General features: G+C 52.2%; 3 protein-coding genes across 3 annotated transcripts in view; 2 read left to right on the top strand and 1 right to left on the bottom strand.

Moving 5' to 3' along the window:
- LOC138822812 (uncharacterized) overlaps window positions 1-22,409 on the top strand; it is a 302,929-nt gene that overhangs the window by 233,866 nt on the left and 46,654 nt on the right. The gene's annotated exons all lie outside the window — the stretch shown is intronic.
- LOC138822838 (zinc finger CCHC domain-containing protein 14-like) overlaps window positions 1-22,409 on the bottom strand; it is a 58,142-nt gene that overhangs the window by 33,402 nt on the left and 2,331 nt on the right. The window lies entirely within an intron of this gene.
- On the top strand, window positions 181-1,104 carry LOC138822848 (density-regulated protein). The gene has a single exon (XM_070015802.1). It carries the CDS (start codon window positions 276-278, stop codon window positions 870-872), a length of 597 nt encoding a protein of 198 aa, XP_069871903.1. The 5' UTR covers window positions 181-275; the 3' UTR covers window positions 873-1,104.

Below are 22,409 nucleotides of genomic sequence, written 5' to 3'. Positions count from 1 at the left end.
GAGAAAAACGGTGTGTGTTTAAGATACATCTTAGGACTCACAGGCCGAACTTCCAAGAATTTATTATTTACTTGGTAGCACTGGGGTCTGAGCTCAAGGCTTCACGCCACTGCTAGGCAGGTGCTCCAGCCAGTACCCAGGCCTAGAAGTTAAGCTTTTAAAAACTGATTCCAGGGCTCTCCGGCGGCCCTGGCCAGGAAAGAGGAGTTGCATGTGTCGCTTCGGCGGGCGGGAGCGGAGGCGGCGGGGGCCGTGCGACCGCCCGGGTCTGTGAAATGGCTGCTGACATTTCTGAACCCAGTGGTGCTGACTGCAGAGGGGACCCGAGGATCAGCGCCAAGTTAGACGCGGATTACCCACTTCGAGTCCTCTACTGTGGAGTCTGTTCATTACCAACAGAGTACTGTGAATATATGCCTGACGTTGCTAAATGTAGACAGTGGTTAGAGAAGAATTTTCCAAATGAGTTTGCAAAACTTACTGTAGAAAATTCACCCAAACAAGAAACTGGAATTACTGAAGGTCAAGGAACAATAGGAGAAGAAGAGGAAAAGAAAAAACAAAAGAGAGGTGGAAGGGGTCAAATCAAACAGAAAAAGAAGACCGTACCACAGAAAGTTACTATAGCAAAAATTCCCAGAGCAAAGAAGAAATATGTGACCAGAGTGTGTGGCCTTGCAACTTTTGAAATTGATCTTAAAGAAGCACAAAGATTTTTTGCTCAGAAATTCTCCTGCGGTGCCTCAGTAACAGGGGAAGATGAAATCATCATTCAGGGGGACTTTACAGACGACATCATTGACGTCATTCAGGAAAAGTGGCCAGAGGTGGATGATGACAGTATCGAGGACCTTGGAGAAGTAAAGAAGTGACTTTGAAGACGAATTTGTATTTAATGATCTGAACTGAGTTGACATGGCCCAAGGGAGAGAGCGGCTATTTATCCTACAGTCAAGTGCACACTGCTCTCTCCTTGGTGTTTTCACTGCTCTGTACAGGCTGCTTGGGTTTTTTTTTTTATTGCCAAAGTCTAATAAATAAGAGAGACTGTCATGCTTATGCATGATTCAGAATTTAGTCAAATAAAAAATTTTAGTCACTTGGTACTGACTTGCTTTTTAACTTATTTTGGAAAAACACTGTAGACTCCCTCCCCCCTCGGTGCTGGGGATTGGATCCAGGGTCTTGTACAGGTCATGCAAGCGCTCTGCCACTGAGATAACACTCCACACTCAAGACTTTTTGAGGGTTTGTGGGAAGCATTTCTGTGGTTATTTGATTGAAAGCTGAGTGAATTTTTTAAAGCTCTGAATGTAGTTTCCTTAAGACTAATACCTCTTTGCTTCTTTGGGGTAGCGATGTGGAGATGAATGAGAATCTTAATTGTGGTTGAATTTGTTTCATTATTACCAAAAAATGTCTACTTTGTGGTGTAATAATATACTGCTGATAGCACTCATTCTGTTTTAGAGATTATTTGGTGTAAAAGTATATTAAAAGCCTTAAAACCATGTGCATTGTTTTACCCAGTAAGGTATGTCATAGATATATGCATAAAATTTATAGTGTTTATCAAAATGTTATTTTTAACATCAAAAACTGCAAAAATGATAGGAACAATCAGAAGGTGATTACAAAGTGATGGTGCATTATACATAAAGATGCGATTTTCCAGAAATTTCTTAGAAACGTGTGGTTGTGGTAAGTTAGGCAGACCCCAAATCCATTTTAGATCTTATCATTGTAGACTAGGACTGAGGCTCAAGCGGTAGAGCGCGCACCTGCCCAGTATCTAGGCCAGGTTCAATCCTCAGTTCTACAAAAAATAAAAGAACATCATCGTTGTGTACTGAATGGAAAGTCATCAGGGATGCTGGGAGTTCTTATTCTGCTGTATATGAGTGAAAGTCTGCTAACCACTTAAAAATGTGTACCAGCTCAGTGTATGGTCTGGCAAATAACTGGAACAGTTTTCTCACAAGAGAAACAATTTTAATGAATGCATTGGATTAAACTTTAAGGTGCTATACATTGAAAAAAACACGTGTTCAGAATTGCTGTAGATAACGTTAAGAAATTGAGTGGGGGAGAAGAGAGACCTGGAACCCATGAAGTGATTGTTGCTGTGCAAATACAATCGAGTTCGAAGGGTGTTTGAAAAAAATAATGTCTTAGAAAAGATGTCTAATAAAGATTTCCCTATTTCAAAAAAAAAAAAAAAATAAAAAATAAAAAATAAAAAAAATAAAAACTGATTCCAGCCAGGTGCTAGTGGCTCACACCTGTAACCATAGCTTACTCAGGAGGCTGAGATCAGAGGATAGTGGTTTGAAGCCAACGAAGTCCATGAGACTCTCATCTTCACTAAGCTACCAAAAAAGCCAAAGTAAAGCTGTGGTCCAAGTGGCAGAGTGCTAACCTTACAGCAAAGAAGCTCAGGGACAGCGCCCAGCCCTGAGTTCCTGAGTTCCGGCCCCAGGACTGCCTGCCCCCGCCCCCCCTCCTTCTCCCCCCCTCCCCCCGGCCACCCACGTTTGATTTCCAGCTGGGGACCATTAGTTTGCTGGCTTTTCCAACACACTCAGAAGTCAAGTGTAAGGCCACTTCACAGTAGTGCTGCGTGTGAAATGTGAACCTGTCGCACACCTGTGACTGCCGGTGGCACTCACTGAGACTGCCATATTGTGGAGGGGCTGTCTGCTCTCCTAATGGCGAGAGGGGCCTGGTGTGATCCCCACCCCCATGGCCTCGAGCCCCTGGGTGGGAACAAAGCGGGAGCACGGCTGGGCCCCGTCCTGCGGTCCTGTGGGCTCGCCCAGGGCCGCCCTAGCCTTGCTGCTTGGAGTCTGGCAGCCGCAATAACTTCGGTGGGCAGCGGCCAGCATCTGCCCTTCTCCTGGCCCCCCCTTAGCTCGCCCCACTAGGACTGTCCAGGCCTCGCCGCCCGCTCCTGGCCCCCAACAGTGCCCACCCCTGGCGGCAGCAGGCATCAGGCCCAAGCCCCGCAGCTCAGCCCACAGCCCCTCACCCTGTCCTCCCAGGCACACGCTCTTACTTCCCACTGCCCTCCGGCCTGGAGCTTCTCAAGGAGAAGCCTGCTGACCTCCAGGGGACAGCTGGCCCTCTCTTCAGACATTTTGGGTACATCGTAGGGAGGAAATTCTACTGGTGGTCGTGGAGACCAGGGCAGCGCCAACATGCAGTGCGCAGAGACGGAGCAGCCCTGCCCAGGGCACAGGCTCAGGACCACTGTGGCCAGCTGACAAGGGTGTTCCCCACTGCAGGAGGCCCCAGACACTCACCTCCTCACACCAAGGCCCAATGGACAGGTGTGAAGACAGCCCCGCTGAGGACGCAGAGCAGACCCAGCCCCATCTTTCTGAGGACCCAGGGCAGACCCGGCCCCATCTTTCTGAGGACCCAGGGCAGACCCAGCCCCATCTTTCTGAGGACGCAGGGCAGACCCGGCCCCATCTTTCTGAGGACGCAAAGCAGACCCGGCCCCATCTTTCTGAGGACCCAGGGCAGACCCGGCCCCATCTTTCTGAGGACGCAGGGCAGACCCGGCCCCATCTTTCTGAGGACCCAGGGCAGACCCGGCCCCATCTTTCTGAGGACCCAGGGCAGACCCGGCCCCATCTTTCTGAGGACCCAGGGCAGACCCGGCCCCATCTTTCTGAGGACGCAGAGCAGACCCGGCCCCATCTTTCTGAAGACCAGAAATGCCCAAGCAGGCAAGCGTGTGCTACGTAACCCAAAGAGGTTTATGCCAATCCTGGAAAAGTGACAGCTGCTAGTTTAGGCAGCAGGCCTGGCTGTACCAAGCAGAAATGAGTCATCCGTAGTGAGGGCAGGAATGGGAAAGGACATGGGGGCAGGCAATGGCTCTGTGGAGGGGACCCCTGCAGAATCACCTGGGAAAGAACAACGCTGATGCCGTGACTCGTGGCATCTACAGTTCTGGCTCTGCCCTCAGACCCCACACCTCACAAATGATACACACACCAAGCTGCTCAGAACAGCACTGTCTGCGACGATAAAACTCGGAACAGCATTAAGGCAGGGACTAGCCAAGCAGAAGGGGCGAGGACGCCTGGCGGTCGAAGCTGAAGGGACTCTAAGGCATGAGTTTAAACAGCCAGACGAAGACTGAAGAGGCCATGAAGGACACACAGCAGCAGGACAGCAGCCTCTGGGCGTGCACCCTGACTGTGACCCCTGCAGTCCCCGTCCCACACACAGATCTTACTGTCTCCATAGCAAAGATAAGAAAGCCCAAGTGCTAGCTCCTCATGTTTTCTTCAAGGCCATGCAGTCGGTTCAGTGGGGAACAGAATGCAGTGTGGCTACTTGTCCTTCAACCAGAGGCGGAGTGGATGAATCAAGGGGCACAGGACCCGCAGGGCTACCACTAGGACAACTCAGACAGGACCAGCTCCTTGCTGGCTGAGGGATACAGGTCTGAAGATGTCACCCGCTCGGCCTCGGCCTCCTCCCGGTGAGATGGAGATAATGGCATCTACCCCCAGGGCCCTCAGAGCATCATGTGCGGGCACCTCATGGCTGTGACCACTGGGGCCAGAAGGGCGTTCAGTCGACACAGGTGCTGTCACGGAAACAAAGTCTAAGCGCAAGCGCTCCTGCAAGGGGACCTCAGCAAGCCAGCAAGAACTCTCTGCCCTGCTCCCCCTCCCCTCCCCTCCCACCCCCCCCCCCCGACCCCCGGCCGGCCAGGCAGCCATCTGGGGCTGCACACCCTGTGCTGGAGCCAGGGACCTTTTCCTTCACACAAAAAATAGGCTCTGACATGACAAGTAATCTATTCTCGGGGGAGAGGGGGGTGCGCGTACACGCATGCAAGCATGCCCGCGCACATGAGACCAGCTCTGGGGCTCGACCTCAGGGCCTCCTGCTTTGAGCCACAGCTCCACTTCCAGCTTTTTGCCGGTTAACTGGAGGTAAGAGTCTCATGGTCTCAGTCCCCTTGGGCGGATTTTGAACTATGATCCTCAGATCTCAAGCCTCCTAAGTAGCTAGGATGACAACTGTCAGACCACAGGCAATCAGTTCTAAAACTAGCATTTCACGTCTGAAGTGCAGTGACGAAGCTTAAGAATCAGCGGCTCGGTGTTGCAGGCGGTGGCTCCGGCTGAGGCTGCCGTGTGCCGTCCTGCTGACAGGCGTGCAACTGCTGCGGTAGCAACAAGGCAGACAGAAACTTCTGCTTCTCCCTGTGCTCTGACCTGAAGGTGGGGATGCCGGAGCCGCAGCTGGCCCGTGGTGCACAGGGAGACTCACGGCACCGGCACACTGCCGCCCGGGTGGAGCGAAGGCGCACACCCCACGGTGTGCCGACGCTCACGATGCATGTTTATACCTGACTGGACAGGACCCGTCTTCTAGAAACAACTCCAGAGACAAAGGCATGGAGATGCTCACAGACAGGTGAAAAGGGGAGAGTGCATGCCAACACAGACAGGCCCTGAAAAGGACAAGGGAAAACACACCCAGTATCAGCAGCACTTCTCTCGAGGAGACATAGAACAGTCACTACTTTTATTTTTTATTTTTTTTTGGGTCCGGTCATGGGGCCTGAACTCTGGGCCTGGGCGCTGTCCCTCAGCTCTTCAGCTCAAGGCTAGCGCTAAAGCACTTGAGCCACAGCGCCACTTCCAGCTTTTTTTTTTCCTGCTTACGTGGTGCTGAGGAATCGAACCCAGGGCCTCAAGCATGCAAGGCAAGCGCTCTACCACTGAGCCACCTTCCCAGCCCGTCACTACTTTTAGAATTTAGAAAAAGCTAAAGATTAAGTCTAAGTATAAATTAATTCCTACAAGTTATGAATGAAACGGAAAAGTACAACGTATCTGCTCTCCCCCTTCAGTGCGCCTCTACCGTCTACCCACACAAGCCAGCGCTACCCTGGGAGCAGCAGCAGCGGTGGAGAAAGCTTCGTCAAGACCCCGGAGGCCTGTTCCTAAGGGGAGAGGACAACTTCCCTGGAACTGAGAGGTGGACAGCCCAGACCAATGGTCTGAAGCTGCCTGAAGCCGAGGCCTGACTGGCAGGAGGCACAGCCACCAAACGCATGGGCAGGGCTGGAATTAGGCACAGAGAAGCTATGGCCAGCCGGCGCCTCTGGCACACATGGACTCCACTGCCTGCCACTATACCAAGTCTGGCCAACAGACCTCTGATGTCAATCTCCTGCCCAAGCAGCCGCGGCTGTGCAGGAAGCAGGGACATCTGCTAAACACTTCTAAGCAACACAAAAAGAAAAAGAGAACCTACTACACAACAAACCCATGCTCAAAATTAAAAAGTGATGTGCAAGCGTTTCACTAACATAGTCATTATACGTCTCTATACTCTGAACAAGAAGAGATAGCTTATTAGTGAAAGCTATTTGCTGACTTTGGCCAAGTGCAAGCCAATGCTAACCAAAAAAAAAAAAAAAAATGCACATAAAAACATTCCGTTCACTATTTCTTACTCTAAGCACTCCTCCTTGCATAAAGAAAGAGAGGAGGGCAGGGGAGGGGAGAGGAGAGAGAAGAGGAGAGGAGAGGAGAGCATGGCTGCTGCACATCAAGGCACAGGAGCTAGGGCTCCCCAGGGCGGCAGCCAGCTCCTCCCACCCCTGCCCACCTCCACAGATCCTCAGAGGCTTGCTAGAGTTGGCACTACGGAGTGCCGAGACGTCGCAGACCACAGCAGCAGCCCGCGCACGGTGGCTACGCACAGCAGCCCGACAGCTTCCTCCTCACCGACCCAGTCTTTGGTGTTCCAGGTGTGAAGGTTGAGGCATGCAGAGGGCTGGGCGAGGACGCTCCGCTCCGCTCCTCTCCCGGCCCGCTCTGCTGTGCCCCGTGCAGGCGATGGGACAGCCAGGGCCGACCCCCTCTGTTCCACGGCTCACTTTCCATGACTGCTCTCACGAAAAGAAAAGCTTTGTATAACATGCAATACAGTATTTGCACAGACTGGGGAGAGTCTGAGTAAGCTAGGGAATGGGACTGCAGTGACACACCATGCCCTGGAGGTACGCGGTTCCAGGGAAGACCCAGACCCACCAGCTGCGCCTCCAGAGGAGCCCGCCCCTCCCCTTCTCTGCCTCCCTTAGCCCCACCGTGGCTGGCTCAGCAACGGGGCCTGTCAGCAGCAGGGCCAGTGCACAGGAAAGGCTCTGCTCAGAGCACCATCCTTCAGCAAGAACTCGCATCTGAGCTGCAGGCTGGGAAGAAGCACTACAGCTGCTACAGACAGACCCGTGTCAGCAGGGATGGCAGGGATGGCAAGGGAACACAGGCAGTGGTCACAGGGCTCAGCCAAGCCGGGCGCCGGTGGATCACACCTGTCATCCTAGCGACACAGGAGGCTGAGATCTGAGGATCGCGGCTCAAAGCCAGCCCGGGCAGGAGAGTCCTCGAGACTCTTACCTCCAATAAATCACTAGAAAACCGGAAGTGGCGCTGTGGCTCAAGTGGTAGAGCGCTCACCTTGAACTGAAGAGCACAGGGACAGCGCCCAAGCCCAAAGTTCAAGCCCCACGACAGACAAAAAAAAAAAAAAAAAAGGCTCAGCCATGCAGGAATGAAGGCCTGTCCTAGCAAGAACCAAAGGCCCCCTGCCTGACAGAAAGCCCAAGCTCACACCACAGCCCTCTCAGCAGCCACAGGGTATCAAAGGCTAGCAGTGGGCTACAAGCTGCAGGGACCCGCTGCACCGCGCCGGCAGTGGGAGGCAGCCCCTGGCGCTAACCTTAGGGCAGCAGGTAGGAGACTGGCTGTTGGTACAGGGCATCATCGTGAAAGCTTTTGCATGAAGGACTATGAACTTTCACAGTGGGCGTATTACTTTCCTGCTTCTTGTTTACAAAAGGGTCTTGCTACGCTGGCTGGCCAGACTGGCCTGAGCTCAAGCCTCCCCCCTCACCTCCACGGCCCTGCCGCAGGTCCTCGGCCACTGCACCTGGCTCAGACAGACCAGTGTTCTCTGTGATAAACTGGAATCATCCTAGTAAATAAATTATCCTGACGATTTGATTCCTAATCCAAGACCTGAATGCCTGCAATGGGCCACTGGAAAATGAAGATGAAGATCCGTGGGCCTGGGGAGAGCATCCTCAGCCCAGCCAGTGTCTAACCTCAGGGCCAGACTACGGCCATCCAAGGTGGAAGGAAGGAAGCTAACCGAGGCCAGCGGGAGGAGCCATGGCCCCACGCCACTTGTCCCTGGCAGCTGGTGGGAACCAGCAAAGCTGCTCACTCAGAGGCCACGGCTCTGGACATGTATGGAAGGAATGGACCAGGGAGGGCTCAGCCAGCCACGCACGACACGCAGTTCCAATCCTCCTCCCGCTAGACCCTCATCTATGCAACCCTTACATCCGCGCTCCACCCCTGCAGGTTTACCCACAGAGCTGACCCCTCTCTCTTCAGTGCCCACACAGGCCAGGCAGTTTACCACCCTGCCGATGGACCCTCTGATCTCAAGGCCTGGGTCACCTCGGCTTCACACAACACCTTCTCCCCAGAGACCAGCAGCCCTGCTAGATGCAGGGTGCGTCTGCAGCACAACATGTGGATTACAAAAGCAGCGGTGCCGCTCCCAGCCAGCCAGCACTAGAGTAGCCTCTTACACCCGGCTGGCACGGGAGCGGCCACTTACAGATACAAAAGCAGCCGACTGAAAGACCAAGCGCAAGCCCAAACTAGAGGGGTCTGCTTCTGGGCAGGATGAGCACTTGGCGGGCAGTCAGCGGTGGTGCTCGGTGCCTGGCAGAGGAGGGGCAGTCCAGGTATAAAGGGAGCCTGCAGAGTCCTGGGGCTTAAAGCCAGGCTGCATCCTGGTGGAACTCCAGCAGACCGCGGCAGCGGCTGGAGCCCCACACTTCACGCGGCAATGGGACCCCACACTTCACGCGGCAGTGGCAGTGTCCCCACACTTCACGTGGCAATGGGACCCCACACTTGATGCGGCACGGCTGGATCCCCACACTGACACAGCAGCAGGACCCCACACTTGATGCGGCAACGGCAGTGTCCCCACACTTGACGAGAGTCCACCTGCTACAGACTACGCTGTGGCACTCGTGACCCCTCCGGGACACAGGCTCCAAGACAGTGAGCACAACACAAGCAGAGCAGCAAGCACGGCCAGAGAGCACAGCTGGGAGTCAGAGAGCAGCAGCACGGGACTCGCTAGGAAAGAACGAAATGCAGGGCTCACAGGAGCCCAAGGACAAGCCTGGCCCTCGACCACAGGGATCAAGTACCAGCCCCACCAAGAGAGCAGAGGCCTCTAGCCGCAAGCCGTGGTTAGCGTTGGCCAGCACGAGCACTCAGCACCTGCAGCAGCACTCAAGAAGATACGATTTCCTGAACTAAACTATCTACCAGACGGTTTGGCATCTTACAGGACTTAAAGATGTATCTGTATAAAGAGTCCCACGGAACACATATACCACACACACTCCACACACAGTCAGACAGAGTCAGATACAGAGAGAAAGAGAGAGAGAGAGAGAGAGAGAGATTTGAGAAGAAAAAATGAGCAAAGCTTCAGGGATCTGTGTGATAGATATTAAGTGGAGCCGGGCGCTGGTGGCTCAGGCCTGTCATCCCAGCTACTCAGGAGGCTGAGATTTGGGGGTCGCAGTTCAAAGCCAGCCCGGACAGGAAAGTCCGTGAGACGCTTATCTCCAAAAAACCACCAGAAAACTGGAAGTGACGCTGTGGTTCAAGTGATAGAGCGTTAGGAGCTGAAGAGCTGAGGGACAGCACCCAGCACATTGTGTGCACTGATGAGCTGAATCCTCCCAGTTCATCTGCTAATGGTGCACACTCTTGACCTCAAGCCCCACCAGCCGTCACAGCCCACGCCTGTAATCCTATTTGGGCATCAGGGATGGAGTCACAGTTCAAGGCCAGCCCAAGCATAAAATTTTGTGAGACTCCAGCTCAATCAGTGGCTTGGTACAGTGGTGGGCACCCGTCAGCCCAGAAACATGGGAAAACCCACATAAGGAGGAGCACGGGCTAGACATAGAGCGAGAGTCTTCCTTAAAAATAACCAACTGAAGGGGCTGGTGTGGTGGCTCACGCCGAAAGCGCCGCCGGGCAAGCCGGGTGAGGCGCTGCCCGCCGCGTCCCCACAGCGCGGCCCTCCCAAGAGTGCCGCACTCCAGGCACACTGTCTACGTCCGCGGCCCTCCCAAGAGTGCCGCACTCCAGGCACACTGTCTACGTCCGCGGCCCTCCCAAGAGTGCCGCACTCCAGGCACACTGTCTGCGTCTACCAGCCACCCGCAGGCTCCTCTAGCTTTCCTGTCCCGCCCCCACCCCCTAGCTCTTTTGAATCTTATTAAAAGGCCCAAAATGATGAGGGACGGGCTGCTTCTGATTCCATAAACCAAATCACCTCCTTGAACCAGCTGCAGCAGTTCTACGTACACATTGTAATTAGGCTCACGGTGAGTCAGCACAAGGCCTGCATACAATCGTTCTAGTGATCCAGCGTTATCAATAACTTGGAGATGGTTCCACAGAGCGCCCTTATCATTCATCGCGAGTCTGGCGACTGCTGCACCCCTCCACTGGGATTGCTGTGGGGTTACTTCCACTCAACAGCACACCACAGTGTGCAGATCATCGCAGGCTAAGGGGTGTGAGCATTAAAGGAACACAGTTCACACTTCTTTCACAACAGCTACTCTAAAGAAATGACCCCATCCCTACTGAGACCACGGAGGACAGCTCTACCAAGGATGCCAGTGCTGGGTGACTGCCCCCATTCAGCCCGCCTCAGGCCCCGGGGACAGGCCTACCACGGTTTCTCCCAATAAAAGCTTGGGTAGGGCTGGGAAGGTGGCTCAGTGGTAGAGTGCTTGCCTTGCATGCATGAGGTCCTGGGTTTGATTCCTCAGCACCACTTAAGCAGAAAAAGCAAAAGTGGCGCTATGGCTGAAGTGGTAGAGCGCTAGCCTTGAGCTGAAGAGCTGAGCGACAGCGCCCAGGCCCAGAGTTCAGGCCCCATGACCAACAGAAAAAAAAACAAAACTTGGGCAGGTCAGTCAAAGACAATTAAGAAGAACACAGATCTACAAAACACAGGAGAGAAACAGCCCCCAGCCACAGATGGGACAGAGCTGGCTTCCATGCTATCGCCAGGCGGCCACGAAGCGCACCCGTCCCAAGTGCTCTCCTCCACTGGCTGCGCACCCTCACCAAGCCTGCCCACGGCAGGGCTGGAAGACAGTCTCCGCATCCCAGTGTATCCCATGACAGAAATGCCAAGAACCCCAGGGTCACACAGGACACAGGCTGGGACAAAGAGGACTAGGACATGAGAACCCAAGAAGCAGGAGCCAGGGAGCGGAGCACTCTCCAGGGTGAGTGCCACTGAAGGAAGGCGGAGGGCGATGAGGGAATACACAGAGGCGGCAGAGGGCGTGCAACTGCAAACCCGACTCTGGGAAGCGCAGCCACTCGGAGAAGACTGGGAGCACCTTCCCAACACCATTCCGGAGAGGAGCACTGACGCAAGGAGAGACAGGCTAGCAGGCCCCAAGACCTGGGACCAACGCGCGATCCAGGCCAGATAACACTGTGCGTGCAACATCAGTACAACAGTGCCACGTTATGTGAAATGCATGTTATGTGAAACATGTATGAGTAGGAGAATGCCTACAGTGTGTAACGTGTGTAACATAGATGCTTTGTGTTGCTTTGTTTTGTGCCAGTCCTGGAGCCAGAACACAGGGGCTGGGCACTGTCCCTAAGCTTTTCTGCTCAAGGATAGTGAACCACAGCTCCACTTCTAGCTTCTGGTGGTTAATTGACAGTAAGAGTCTTTCCTGCCTGGGGATGGCTTCAAACATGATCCTCAGATCTCAGCCTCCTGAGTAGCTGGGATTACAGTGTGAGCCATTGATGCTCGGCTAAGTAATATATAATGAACTTCTACTTATGCCAAAAAGAAAAAAAATCAGAAGCCATACCAAAAACACTCGGATGACCAAAAAAAAAAGAGGGAGGGCCTGGGAGAGAGAGGCAACAGAAGACACTGTAGGAACTAAAGAAATGTGCTTATTACTGACGCGTGTAACTGTAATCCCTCTGTACAGCATCTTTATCATAATAAAGTAAAACAAATAATTTTTAAAAATGTAAAACAATGTGCAGCAAAGTCAAAAGACAAGATTAAAAAACAGAAAACAAGTACTTAATCCCAGTTCAAGACAGTATCTTTGACACTTAAGGAAGTTTATGTTCTCTCCCTCCCCCTCTCTCCCTCCTCTGGGTACCAGGGGCTGAACTTAGGGCCCAGCACAGGGAATGAGTCCTCATGATTCCTGTCTTGCCTCTCAGGCGGCTGGTTCATCAGGCACACGACCACTCCTGGCTTGTTAGGGTGCCTCACTAACTTCCTGCCCAAGCTGGTGAACCCTTCCTGGAATCAATCCTTCCAATCTCCACCGTACTTGACCTAAACAAGGAACTTCCAAAACATAAAGAGCAACAATCCAGAACAAGAGAGCAGGATCTATGAGGTATCCCCAACATCAACGAAGTGGGTCATCTGTAAGAACATTCAACCTAGTCAGGCGCCAGAGGCTCACACCTGTAATCCTAGCTACTCAGAGGAGGCTGAGATCTGAAGATTGCAGTTCAAAGCCAACTCTGGCAGGAAAGTCTGTGAGACCCTTATCTCCAATAAACCACTCAGAAAACCGAAAGTGGTGGCTCAAGTGGTAAAGCACTAGCCTTGAGCTGAAGAGCTGAGGGACAGCGCCCAGGCCCAGAGTTCAAGACCCACGACCGACCAAAAAAAAAAAAAAAACAGAACATTCAACCTGAAAAAACACTCATCACTCATCACAGGCCCCAGGCTCCTGCTGCGGTGTGGGAGGTAACTGCCCTGCTCTATTTCCTGCACGCAACCTACAGACACAGCCTAAGTGCCTACCAAGAAGTGAAGGTCAGCCGGGCACCGGTGGCTCATGCCTATAATCCCAGCTACTCAAGAGCTGAGATCTGAGCACTGTGGCCACAGCACCATTCCTGGCTTTTTCTAAGCCAGCCCAGGCTGGCTTCAAATCATGATCCTCAGATCTCGGCCTCCTAAGTAGCTGGGATTACAGGTGTGAGCCACTGGTGCCCAGCTTGGAGTTTGGTTTTTTTTCCTTAATCCTCATGAATCTATAGTGAGAATGGGGGTGAAGAGCAAAGGAACCCTATTATAACAGCTGTTGGGAAGATAAACTAGTGTACCACTTTAAAAGGCACTTTGGAGGTTCTTCAAAAAACTAAACAGAAGCCAGGCACTGGTGGCTCACACCTGTAATCCTAGCTACTCAGGAGGCTGAGATCCAAGGACTATGGTTCAAAGCCAGTCCAGATAGGAAAAGTCCTTGAGACTCTTATCTCCAATAAACCACCAGAAAACTGGAAGTGGCACTGTGGCTCAAGTGGTAGAGCACTCACCTTGAGCTGAAGAGCTGAGGGACAGCACCCAGGCTCAGAGTTCAAGACCCAAGACTGTCGACCGACAGACACACACACACACAAAGTGAAAGATCACTGCCACCGTTTGTGTACGTAGGCACCATGCTCGTGGTGTGTAATATAAATGACAGGGTCCTGCTGTCACAGTGAGATGGGGACAAGGGTCCACCCACAGGACCAATCAGGCACACCTTCATACAGGGTGTCCTCATGACAGGACGTGAGAGAGAAAGCTCCAGTCCAACTGACACACACCTGCTGCAAGACACAACAGACTGCCAGAACAGAACCAGGGGAAAGACGTGTGGAGGAAGACACACGCCTCCTATTCTACCTCTGGAAAAGGTCTAAAGAGAACTGCGCGGGTGCTATCTGCAAAGAAGGTCAGAAGGACTGTGGAGAGGCCACAAACCTTGTGCTTCATTTGTGTTGCATTTTAAGAAAGTTCTTGGGGCTGGGAAGGTGGCTCAGTGGTAGAGCGCTTGCCTTGCATGCAAGAGGCCCTGGGTTCGATTCCTCAGCACCACATAAGCAAAAAGAAAAAAGCCGGAAGTGGCGCTGTGGCTCTAATGGTAGAGCCCTAGCCTTGAGCTGAAGATCTGAGGGACAGCGCCCAGGCCCAGAGTTCAGGCCCCACAACCGGACCCAAAAAAAAAAAAAAAAAGTTCTTACGCATGTAGCTCAGGCTGGCTTCAAACTCAAGACTCTTGAGCTGGGAAGGTGGCTCAGTGGTAGAGCGCTTGCCTTGCATGCATGAGGCCCTGGGTTCGATCCCTCAGCACCACATAAGCAAAAATTTAAAAAGCCGGAAGTGGCGGCTGTGGCTCAAGTGGTAGAGCGCTAGCCTTGAGCTGAAGAGCTGAGGGACAGCGCCCAGGCCCAAAGTTCAGGACCCATGACCGGACCCAAAAAAAGCTCAAGACTCTTCTGCCTAAGTCTCCCAAATGTTGGGACGGCAGGCATGTACACCATACCAGGTAAGAACTTGTTTTTGAGGTGAAAAAATGAGAGCTGCGGCAGCAGGGTAAAGGAACAGAGTACTACTTGGCCCTGAGGACGTTCTGGGTCAGACGAGCACCTATCGCCCAAAATCTTTCTGTGCTTTTGTAACTTCTTGCATCTGATTGCATTATCCATTTAAAAATCTTTCTTTTTTGGTTGTGCTTTTTCATGGGGCTTGAACTCAGAGCTTGGGTGCTGTCCCTCAGCTCTTTTTTGCTCAAAGCTAGTGCTCTACCACTTGGAGCCACAGCTCCACTTCCGGTGTTTGAGTGGCTGACTGTAGATTAGAGCCTCAAGGGAACTTTTTTGCTTGGGTTGGCTTCAAACTATAATCCCAAGATCTATCTCAGCCTCCTGAGTAGCCAGGATTACAGGGGTGAGCCACTGGTGCCTGGCTAAAATCTTTAAGAAACTACCTGAGAAGCAGAGGACAAGAAGTACAAGATTTACAGAAATCTGGGCAAAAAGTTACCAAAGCTCATCTCAATCAACAAGCTGGACCTGGTGTTACACCGTTATCATCCCAGCTATACAGAACACATTAATAGGAGGATCACAATCCGAGGCTACCCCTAGACCAAAAACTCAAGACTCTAACCTGAAAAATGACTAACTCAAAAAGAACTGGGGGTGTGACTCAAGTGGTAGAGTACCTGCCTAGCAAGCATGAGGCACTGAGTTCAAACCCTAGTACTATACTTAGGAGAGGTCAGAGGTTACAGGGATGTAACAGGAGCTGGAAATAACTCAGGTGCGAGCCCGAGAGAAGCAGGCGTGACGCGAGCAACTGCACCAGGGTCACCGGCAGGGTGACGAGACAGACCTGTTTGCACGTATTAAAGCAACAGGTAAACATGTATTTACACACACAGGAAGCGTCTCCAGGAAGCACGCAGAGCCTGTGCAGGGCGGGCGGCCATGACCGGAATGGCCAGGAGAGGCGGACGCGGCCGAGGCAAGGGTTAGGCTTGGTTTAAAAGCCCGTTGGCTTTAATTAAACAAACAAAAACAAGCTCACACCTGTCATCCTAGCTACTCAGGAGGCTGAGATCTGAGGGTCAAGGTTCAAAGCCAGCCCAGCTGGCAAAGTCTGTGAGACTCTTGTTTTCAATGAACCACCAGAAAACCAGAAGTGGTGCTGTGGCTCAGGTGGTACAGTATCAGTCTGAGGCAAAAGAGCTCAGGGACAGCGTCCAGGCCCTGAGTTCAAGCTCCACGACAAACCAAATAAAAGCCCATGAGAGCCGGGCGCTGGTGGCTCACGCCTGTAATCCTAGCTACTCAGGAGGCTGAGATCTGAGGATCGCGGTTCAGGAAAGCCCAGGCAGGAAAGACCGTGAGACTCCTATCTCCAATAAAACCACCAGAAAACCGGAAGTGGCGCTGTAGCTCAAGTGGTAGAGCGCTCGCCTTGAGCTGAAGAGCTGAGGGACAGCGCCCAGGCCCAGAGTTCAAGCCCCACGACCGACAAAAAAAAAAAAAGCCCATGAGAAGCACAAGCATAGCCCTGGGAAGGTGGCTCAGTGGTAGAGCGCTTGCCTCGCATGCATAAGGCCCTGGGTTCCATTCCTCAGCACCACATAAGCAGAAAAAGCCGGAAGTGGGGCTGAATCTCAAGTGGTAGAGCACTGGTCTACAGCTGAAGAGCTGGGGGACAGCGCCCAGGCACAAACATGTTTGCAGGCTCATGGCAAAGCTGGGGCATCTGACCTCAACATGTCCCTGGAGACACACAGGAGAGAACGACAGAAGCCAGCCTCCCACAGAGGAAACGTGGGGAGAGAACTGAGTGGCAGGTACTGGTCTGGACAAGACTGCTCAAAGGCACGGGACTCCAGGGCCTACAAATGGCTCCAGACCCCAGGCCAGGCTAGGCCGGCGGGCCGCGGGCCGCTCTCCTGCCCTGCCCTGGACATGGAGCTGTGGACCTGACCTGCAATTAGAACATCAAACTTCCCAGCCTGGCTCAAAGCAGAAGCACCAACCATTTGCCTGGCCGGCATTCTTGGTCATCATCATTTCTTTTTTTTTTGGTGGGGGGTCCGGTCGTGGGGCCTGTACTCTGGGCCTGGACGCTGTCCCTCAGCTCTTCAGCTCAAGGCTAGCGCTCTACCACTTGAGCCACAGCGCCATTTCTGGCTTTTTTCTTTTTGCTTATGTGGTGCTGAGGAATCGAACCCAGGGCCTCAGGCATGCAAGGCAAGCGCTCTACCACTGGGCCACCTTCCCAGCCCCCATCATCATTTCTTAGAAGCAACGTCTCCACCACAACCAGGAAAAGCGTGCAAACGCCCTTCTGTGGAACAGCCTCGCTCCTTCATCCCCTGCCACCAGCAGCCGTTCCCACAGCAGTGCAAGCGCAGGCGGCTGCCATGTCCACAAGGGGCCAGGTCTTTCTCTGAGACCGAATTCTGCTACTAAACTAGTAGAAATTATTTCTCCCAGACGTAACCAAAAACTTACTGTGCTCTAACCAGTCCTGAAGGAGCTGGCAGCCATCAGCTCAACACACAGCCTGCAGGGCACCACCTCCTCACAGCTTTCCTGAAGTGGTAAGATTTGGATTCAAATTTGTCAAAAAAAAAAAAAAAAATCCATGTTCCAAAGATGCTATGGACTCAAAAGGAAGGCTGTTGCACGGCACAGGCACAGAGTGAAAACAGGAGGAACGAAGGCCAGGGACTGTGGCTTCAGCCCCCGCGGCCAGCCGGGGCTGCACAGGATGGTGGCATTCAGCCCAATCACCTGCCAACTCGCGTGGACAGAGACATGCGGCAAACCTGCCGCTTCTACTCCACAGCACCCAGCCTGCCATGCAAGGCTCTGCCCAGCTGAGCGAGGCCAACGAGAAGAGGCTGGTGTAAAAGAAACAGCCTTGCTTTAATATAAGGGTCAAGGCCAGCCAGGGAAGTACCGCCCAGTCCATGCCAGCGTGTGGTGTCTGGCGGGGCCCCTCTAACTGAAGGCATGGCTGCTGTAAATGGAGGTGCCACCTGGAGCACAACACAACTGCGTTCAAAGGAGTTCAAGTGCCCGCATCAGGACGTCACTATGAAAATGGGACGTCAGGGACCGGGAAGGGCTCCATGGTACAGTGCTTGCCTTGTATGCATGAGGCCCTGGGTTCAATTCCTCAGCACCACAAAAGCAGAAAAAGCCAGAAGTGTCCCACCCAGGCCCAGAGTTCTGGCCCCACAACTACAAAAAAAAGAAGAAAAAAAAAAAAAAAAAAGAAAACAGGACATCATTTAATCCTATAAAAACTGCCTCCTCCACCCCACCCCCCAAAAAAGAAAGACACCCACTATGGGTTAGGTGTTCCTGGCTGTGGAGTAACGCTCCAGCTGTGTATACAACATGCCAGACTCAATGCAGAGTGCAGCAGCTGGGCCTGGCTCCCAGCTGCCCAGGGAACAAATGTTCAAGCTCGAGACAAACAGAGCCTGGGGTCCTCATTACTCTTGAGCCACTGGTAGTGGCCACGGCTGCCGCAGGCAAGTCTGCCTTTCAGGATGCTGCCTGGCTTTCAGCTACATGGAGCAAGCACAGTTAGAGTAACCTCAGGACACACCATTCCTCACCTTATTTTTTTTTTGGGGGGGTCCGGTCGTGGGGCCTGAACTCTGGGCCTGGGCGCTGTCCTTCAGCTCTTCAGCTCAAGGCTAGCACTCCACCACTTGAGCCACAGCACCACTTCCGGGTGTTTTCCTTTTGCTTATGTGGTGCTGAGGAATCGAACCCAGGGCCTCAGGTATGCAAGGCAAGCGCTCTACCACTGAGCCAACTTCCCAGCCCCCAATTCCTCACCTTTGCGCTACAATTATTTCCAATAACTTAGGAAGTGTAAACTGCTGTCTGCCTTTGACAAGAGGCTGTTCGCAGATTCAGTCATGGAACGTGTTTAAACCCACATTTTCTATAGTGCTCACCACTAGGCCAGCCTGGTGTAAAACACAGAACAGCTCCACAAGATACCACAAGACATGCACCCAGGGGAAGACTACCACAGCAGCACCTCCTTCCACCGCACCGTTTTGAAGGAGTTCTGCTAACATCAGTCCCACCTGGAGGCTGCCAGAACAGGGTGAGTGCCAGGCCCTACTCCCACACACCTGGGCTGGGAGGCCCGCAAACACCTGCCCTGAGGCTGTGTCTACGGCACCGTGCCCTGCCAGGGCCACCACAGGGGAGAGGCTCGGGGCAGGCTGCAAGGTCCGCCTAGCAACACACCAAGAGGAAGCCCATCTCAGGAACAAAGCCCCTCACCACACAGCCATGTTCAGTGTTTCAAGGCCTACTTGCTGAGTGTTAGTGTAAAGGAGTTTGCCATGAAGGAACATCCAGAACTGAGCATACAGACCCACTCAAAGTCTACCCACTGAGGAGCAGTAAACAGAGTATGGTCTGCCCACACAAGGGAATACTGCTTAGCCAGAAAGAGTGAAAGGCTGGCCGGACCCCGGTGGCTCACACCTGTCATCCTAGCTATTCAGGAGGCCGAGATCTGAGCATCGAAGTTCAGAGCCAGCCTGGGCAGGGAAGTCCATGAGACTTTTTTTTTTTTTTTTTTGGGGGGGGGGGTCCAATCATGGGGCCTGAACTCTGGGCCTGGGCGCTGTCCCTCAGCTCTTCAGCTCAAGGCTACCACTCTACCACTTGAGCCACAGCACCACTTCCGGCTTTTTTCTTTTTGCTTATGTGGTGCTGAGGAATCGAACCCAGGGCCTCAGGCATGCAAGGCAAGCATTCTACCACTGAGCCACCTTCATGAGACTCTTATTGCCAATGAACCCCAGAAAACTGGAAGTGGCGCTGTGGCTCAAGTGGTAGAGCATGACAGAGTGCTCACCTTGAGCTGAAGAGCTGAGGGACAGCGCCCAGGCCCAGAGTACGAGCCCCAAGACAGACAGACAGACAGAAAAAGAAAAAAAGAAAGAAAGAAAGAAAGAAAGAAAGAAAGAAAGAAAGAAAGAAAGAAAGAAAGAAAGAAAGAAAGAGGAAAAGAGCAAAGAGTAAAAGGCTGACCCAGGCTCCTTAAAAGCGGTGCCACATGGAGAAGCCAGGCGCGGAAGGGTTACACGGTGTGACCCCACATGTATAAATGACAACAAAGGACAGACAATGGGTGGTTTTCAGATGGTGGAATCCAAGAGGACTGCTCACAGGTGCTGGGGGGGTTTCTGTGTTGGAGATTGAAACAGCAGTGATGGGCGCCTGGGTAGAAATGTGCCACCACCAGTGCCTCAGGACCCATGCGGGAGAGCAACCTCTTCCATCAGCGCACACTGTCACCAGCCCGAGAAACCACGACACACCGTGTGTATGTGTGGCTTTGGAGAAGGGTTCACTGTGTAGGCCGGCCGGCCCTGAACTGGACAGCCTCCTAACCAAGCTCCCAAGTGCACCACCACACCCGGCCAGCCAGGGTCTTCTGAGCAACTGAGAATTGAACCTTTACTTGCCAGTGGCTCTGCCACTTGAGCTACACTCCCAACCCCCAAAAGCATATTTCTGCTGCAAAAAAACTGCTTCAAAAACTATGGCATTTTCTTGGGTTTTCTTGGTGTTACTGGGATTTGAACTCTGGTCTTCATATTTGCTAGAAAACTTGAGGCACAAATGACTCCAGCTCAAACATGTCTTTGTGTCTGAAAATAACATAAAGACAGTAAGTCCAAGGCCAACTTTCACCCACGGCAAGGCTGGGGGCAGTGAGTGGTCTGTACCTTCACAGACCATTCCTATTCTTGGGTAAGGGACAACCAGCAGGGCAGCAACTGGGCAAACTCTAAAGGTGTCTCCTGTTGGACAGCTACTGAGAACTTTTTCCTTCCTGAAAATAAACTACTTAATACACTCCATGCTTCTAAACTTCTAGTACTGGGCTGGGAAGGTGGCTCAGTGGTAGAGCGCTTGCCTTGCAATGCATGAGGCCCTGGGTTCGATTCATCGGCACCACATAAGCAAAAAGAAAAAAGCCGGAAGTGGCACTGTGGCTCAAGTGGTAGAGTGCTAGCCTAGAGCTGAAGAGCTGAGGGACAGCGCCCAGACCCAGAGTTCAGGCCCCACAACTGGACCCAAATAAATAAATAAATAAATAGACTCCTAGTACTCCCCAGAACAACAATTTTAAAATAATATCACATTGAAGGCTTGAGGAACCAAGCAAATAATGAGAACTTCAGAAAATATAGGAAAAATAAAAACAGCCAGGCACCAGTGGCTCACACCTATAAGCCTACGCTAACTTGGGAGACTAAGATCTGAGGATCATGGTTTGAAACCATCCCCAGGCAGAAAAGTCCATGGGACTCTGATCTCCAATTAACCAACAAAGAGTCAGGAGTGGAACTGTGGCTTAAGTGGAAAAGTGCCAACTTTGAGCACAACCAACCAAAAAAAAAAAAAAAAAAAAAAAACAAGCAAGCAAGCAAGCAAGCAGTGTGCTAAAGCTCTCTTTGCATTCTTTCTGTGAGCTGTTGGGTTGTGTCTTGAGCTTTTTGAGCTTGCTTAGGCAATTGGTGTTTTTCAAAGATAGAGACATGATTTGCCTTAGAAAATCCTTGTTTTATTTAATTTTGGGGGAGGATGAGGTATCCTGGGGCTTGAACTCAAGAGCCTGGACACTGTCTCTGGGATTTACTTTGCTCAAAGTTGGCACTCTACCATTTGAGCCACATCACCACTTCCAGTTTTCTGGTGGTTTATTGGAGGTAAGTCTCTTGGGCTTTCCTGCTTGGACTGGCTTCAAACCACGATCCTCAGATCTCATCCTCCTACTTAGGAGTAGCTAGGATTACAAGCTTGGGCCACCTAAAAATTGGGCCTGGCCTAAAAATTAACTTTAGAAATGAGAGGATGGGCTGGGAAGGTGGCTCAGTGGTAGAGTGTTTGCCTCACATGCATGAGGCCCTGGGTTTGATTCCTCAGCACCACATACACAGGAAAAGCCAGAAGTGGGCTCTGTGGCTCAAGTGGTACAGCTCTAGCCTTGAACTGAAGAGCTTAGGGATAGCGCCCAGGACCAGAGTTCAAGCCCCATGACTGACAAAAAAAAAGAAATGAGAGGATATAGAAGAGGAAGAAGCAATCAGGGCTCCCTACTGGGCTTGGTGCTTGTCACTTACAGAATCCTCTACAGGTCACAGGATGGACAACGTCCTCAAGGGGACAGGGAGACACGGCGGGGGGTGGGGGGGGCCCTCTAGCCAAGGTCACGCAGCTGGTAAATTCAGTGCCCAGAGCCAAGAGAGGGTTTCATCTAGACAGAAAGGCTCTCTTACAGAAGGCTGAGGAGCTGGAAATGTGTAGTGGCAAAGTACTTTGTCTAGCATGTGCTCAGCACAGGAAATTTTTACTCTAGATTCAATTCACTGCCCTTCAGGGACAATCACAGCCATCTTCTGCATGAAACCAGGCATCTGAATACCCTGATATTGGGTGCAGATGCAAGAAGCTGGAACACACTAACAGCACACGAACTGGCCCCAAGTGACCAGGACTCTAGGGTCATTCCAGAGCTGACAGGGCTGACCACCTCAAAGAGAGCCTGGCTTTTCCACTTGACAGCTCAAACAGGATTTCTTTGACCAACACAAGACAGAGACTCTAGGAGAGAAATGAGTTTACAAAAACCAGAGATAAATATCACCAAAAAGACAAGATTTCAACTTAAAAAAAAAGAATATAGGGGTTTTTTTTAGAGATATTAAAAAGAAAAGCCAGCCAGTTGCCAATGGCTCACACCTGTAATCCTAGCTGCTCAGGAGGCTGAGCTCTGAGGATTGCAGTTCAAAGCCAGCACAAACAGGAAAGTCTGTGAGACTCCTCTGATCTCTAACTAACCACCAGCTAACTGAAGTGAGACTCCTCTAATCTCTAACTAACCACCAGCTAACT

The sequence above is a fragment of the Dipodomys merriami genome, unplaced genomic scaffold (genome assembly GCF_024711535.1).
Source record: "Dipodomys merriami isolate MVZ:Mamm:240054 unplaced genomic scaffold, mDipMer1.0.p SCAF_116, whole genome shotgun sequence".
Lineage (NCBI taxonomy): Eukaryota > Metazoa > Chordata > Mammalia > Rodentia > Heteromyidae > Dipodomys > Dipodomys merriami.
Note: the sequence above shows the minus strand (reverse complement) of the source record. Positions and strands in the feature narration are given on the sequence as shown.

Bases quoted from the DNA above. Each gene is read 5' to 3' on its own strand.
- LOC138822848 (XM_070015802.1), top strand. From the start codon at position 276: ATGGCTGCTGACATTTCTGAACCCAGTGGTGCTGACTGCAGAGGGGAC.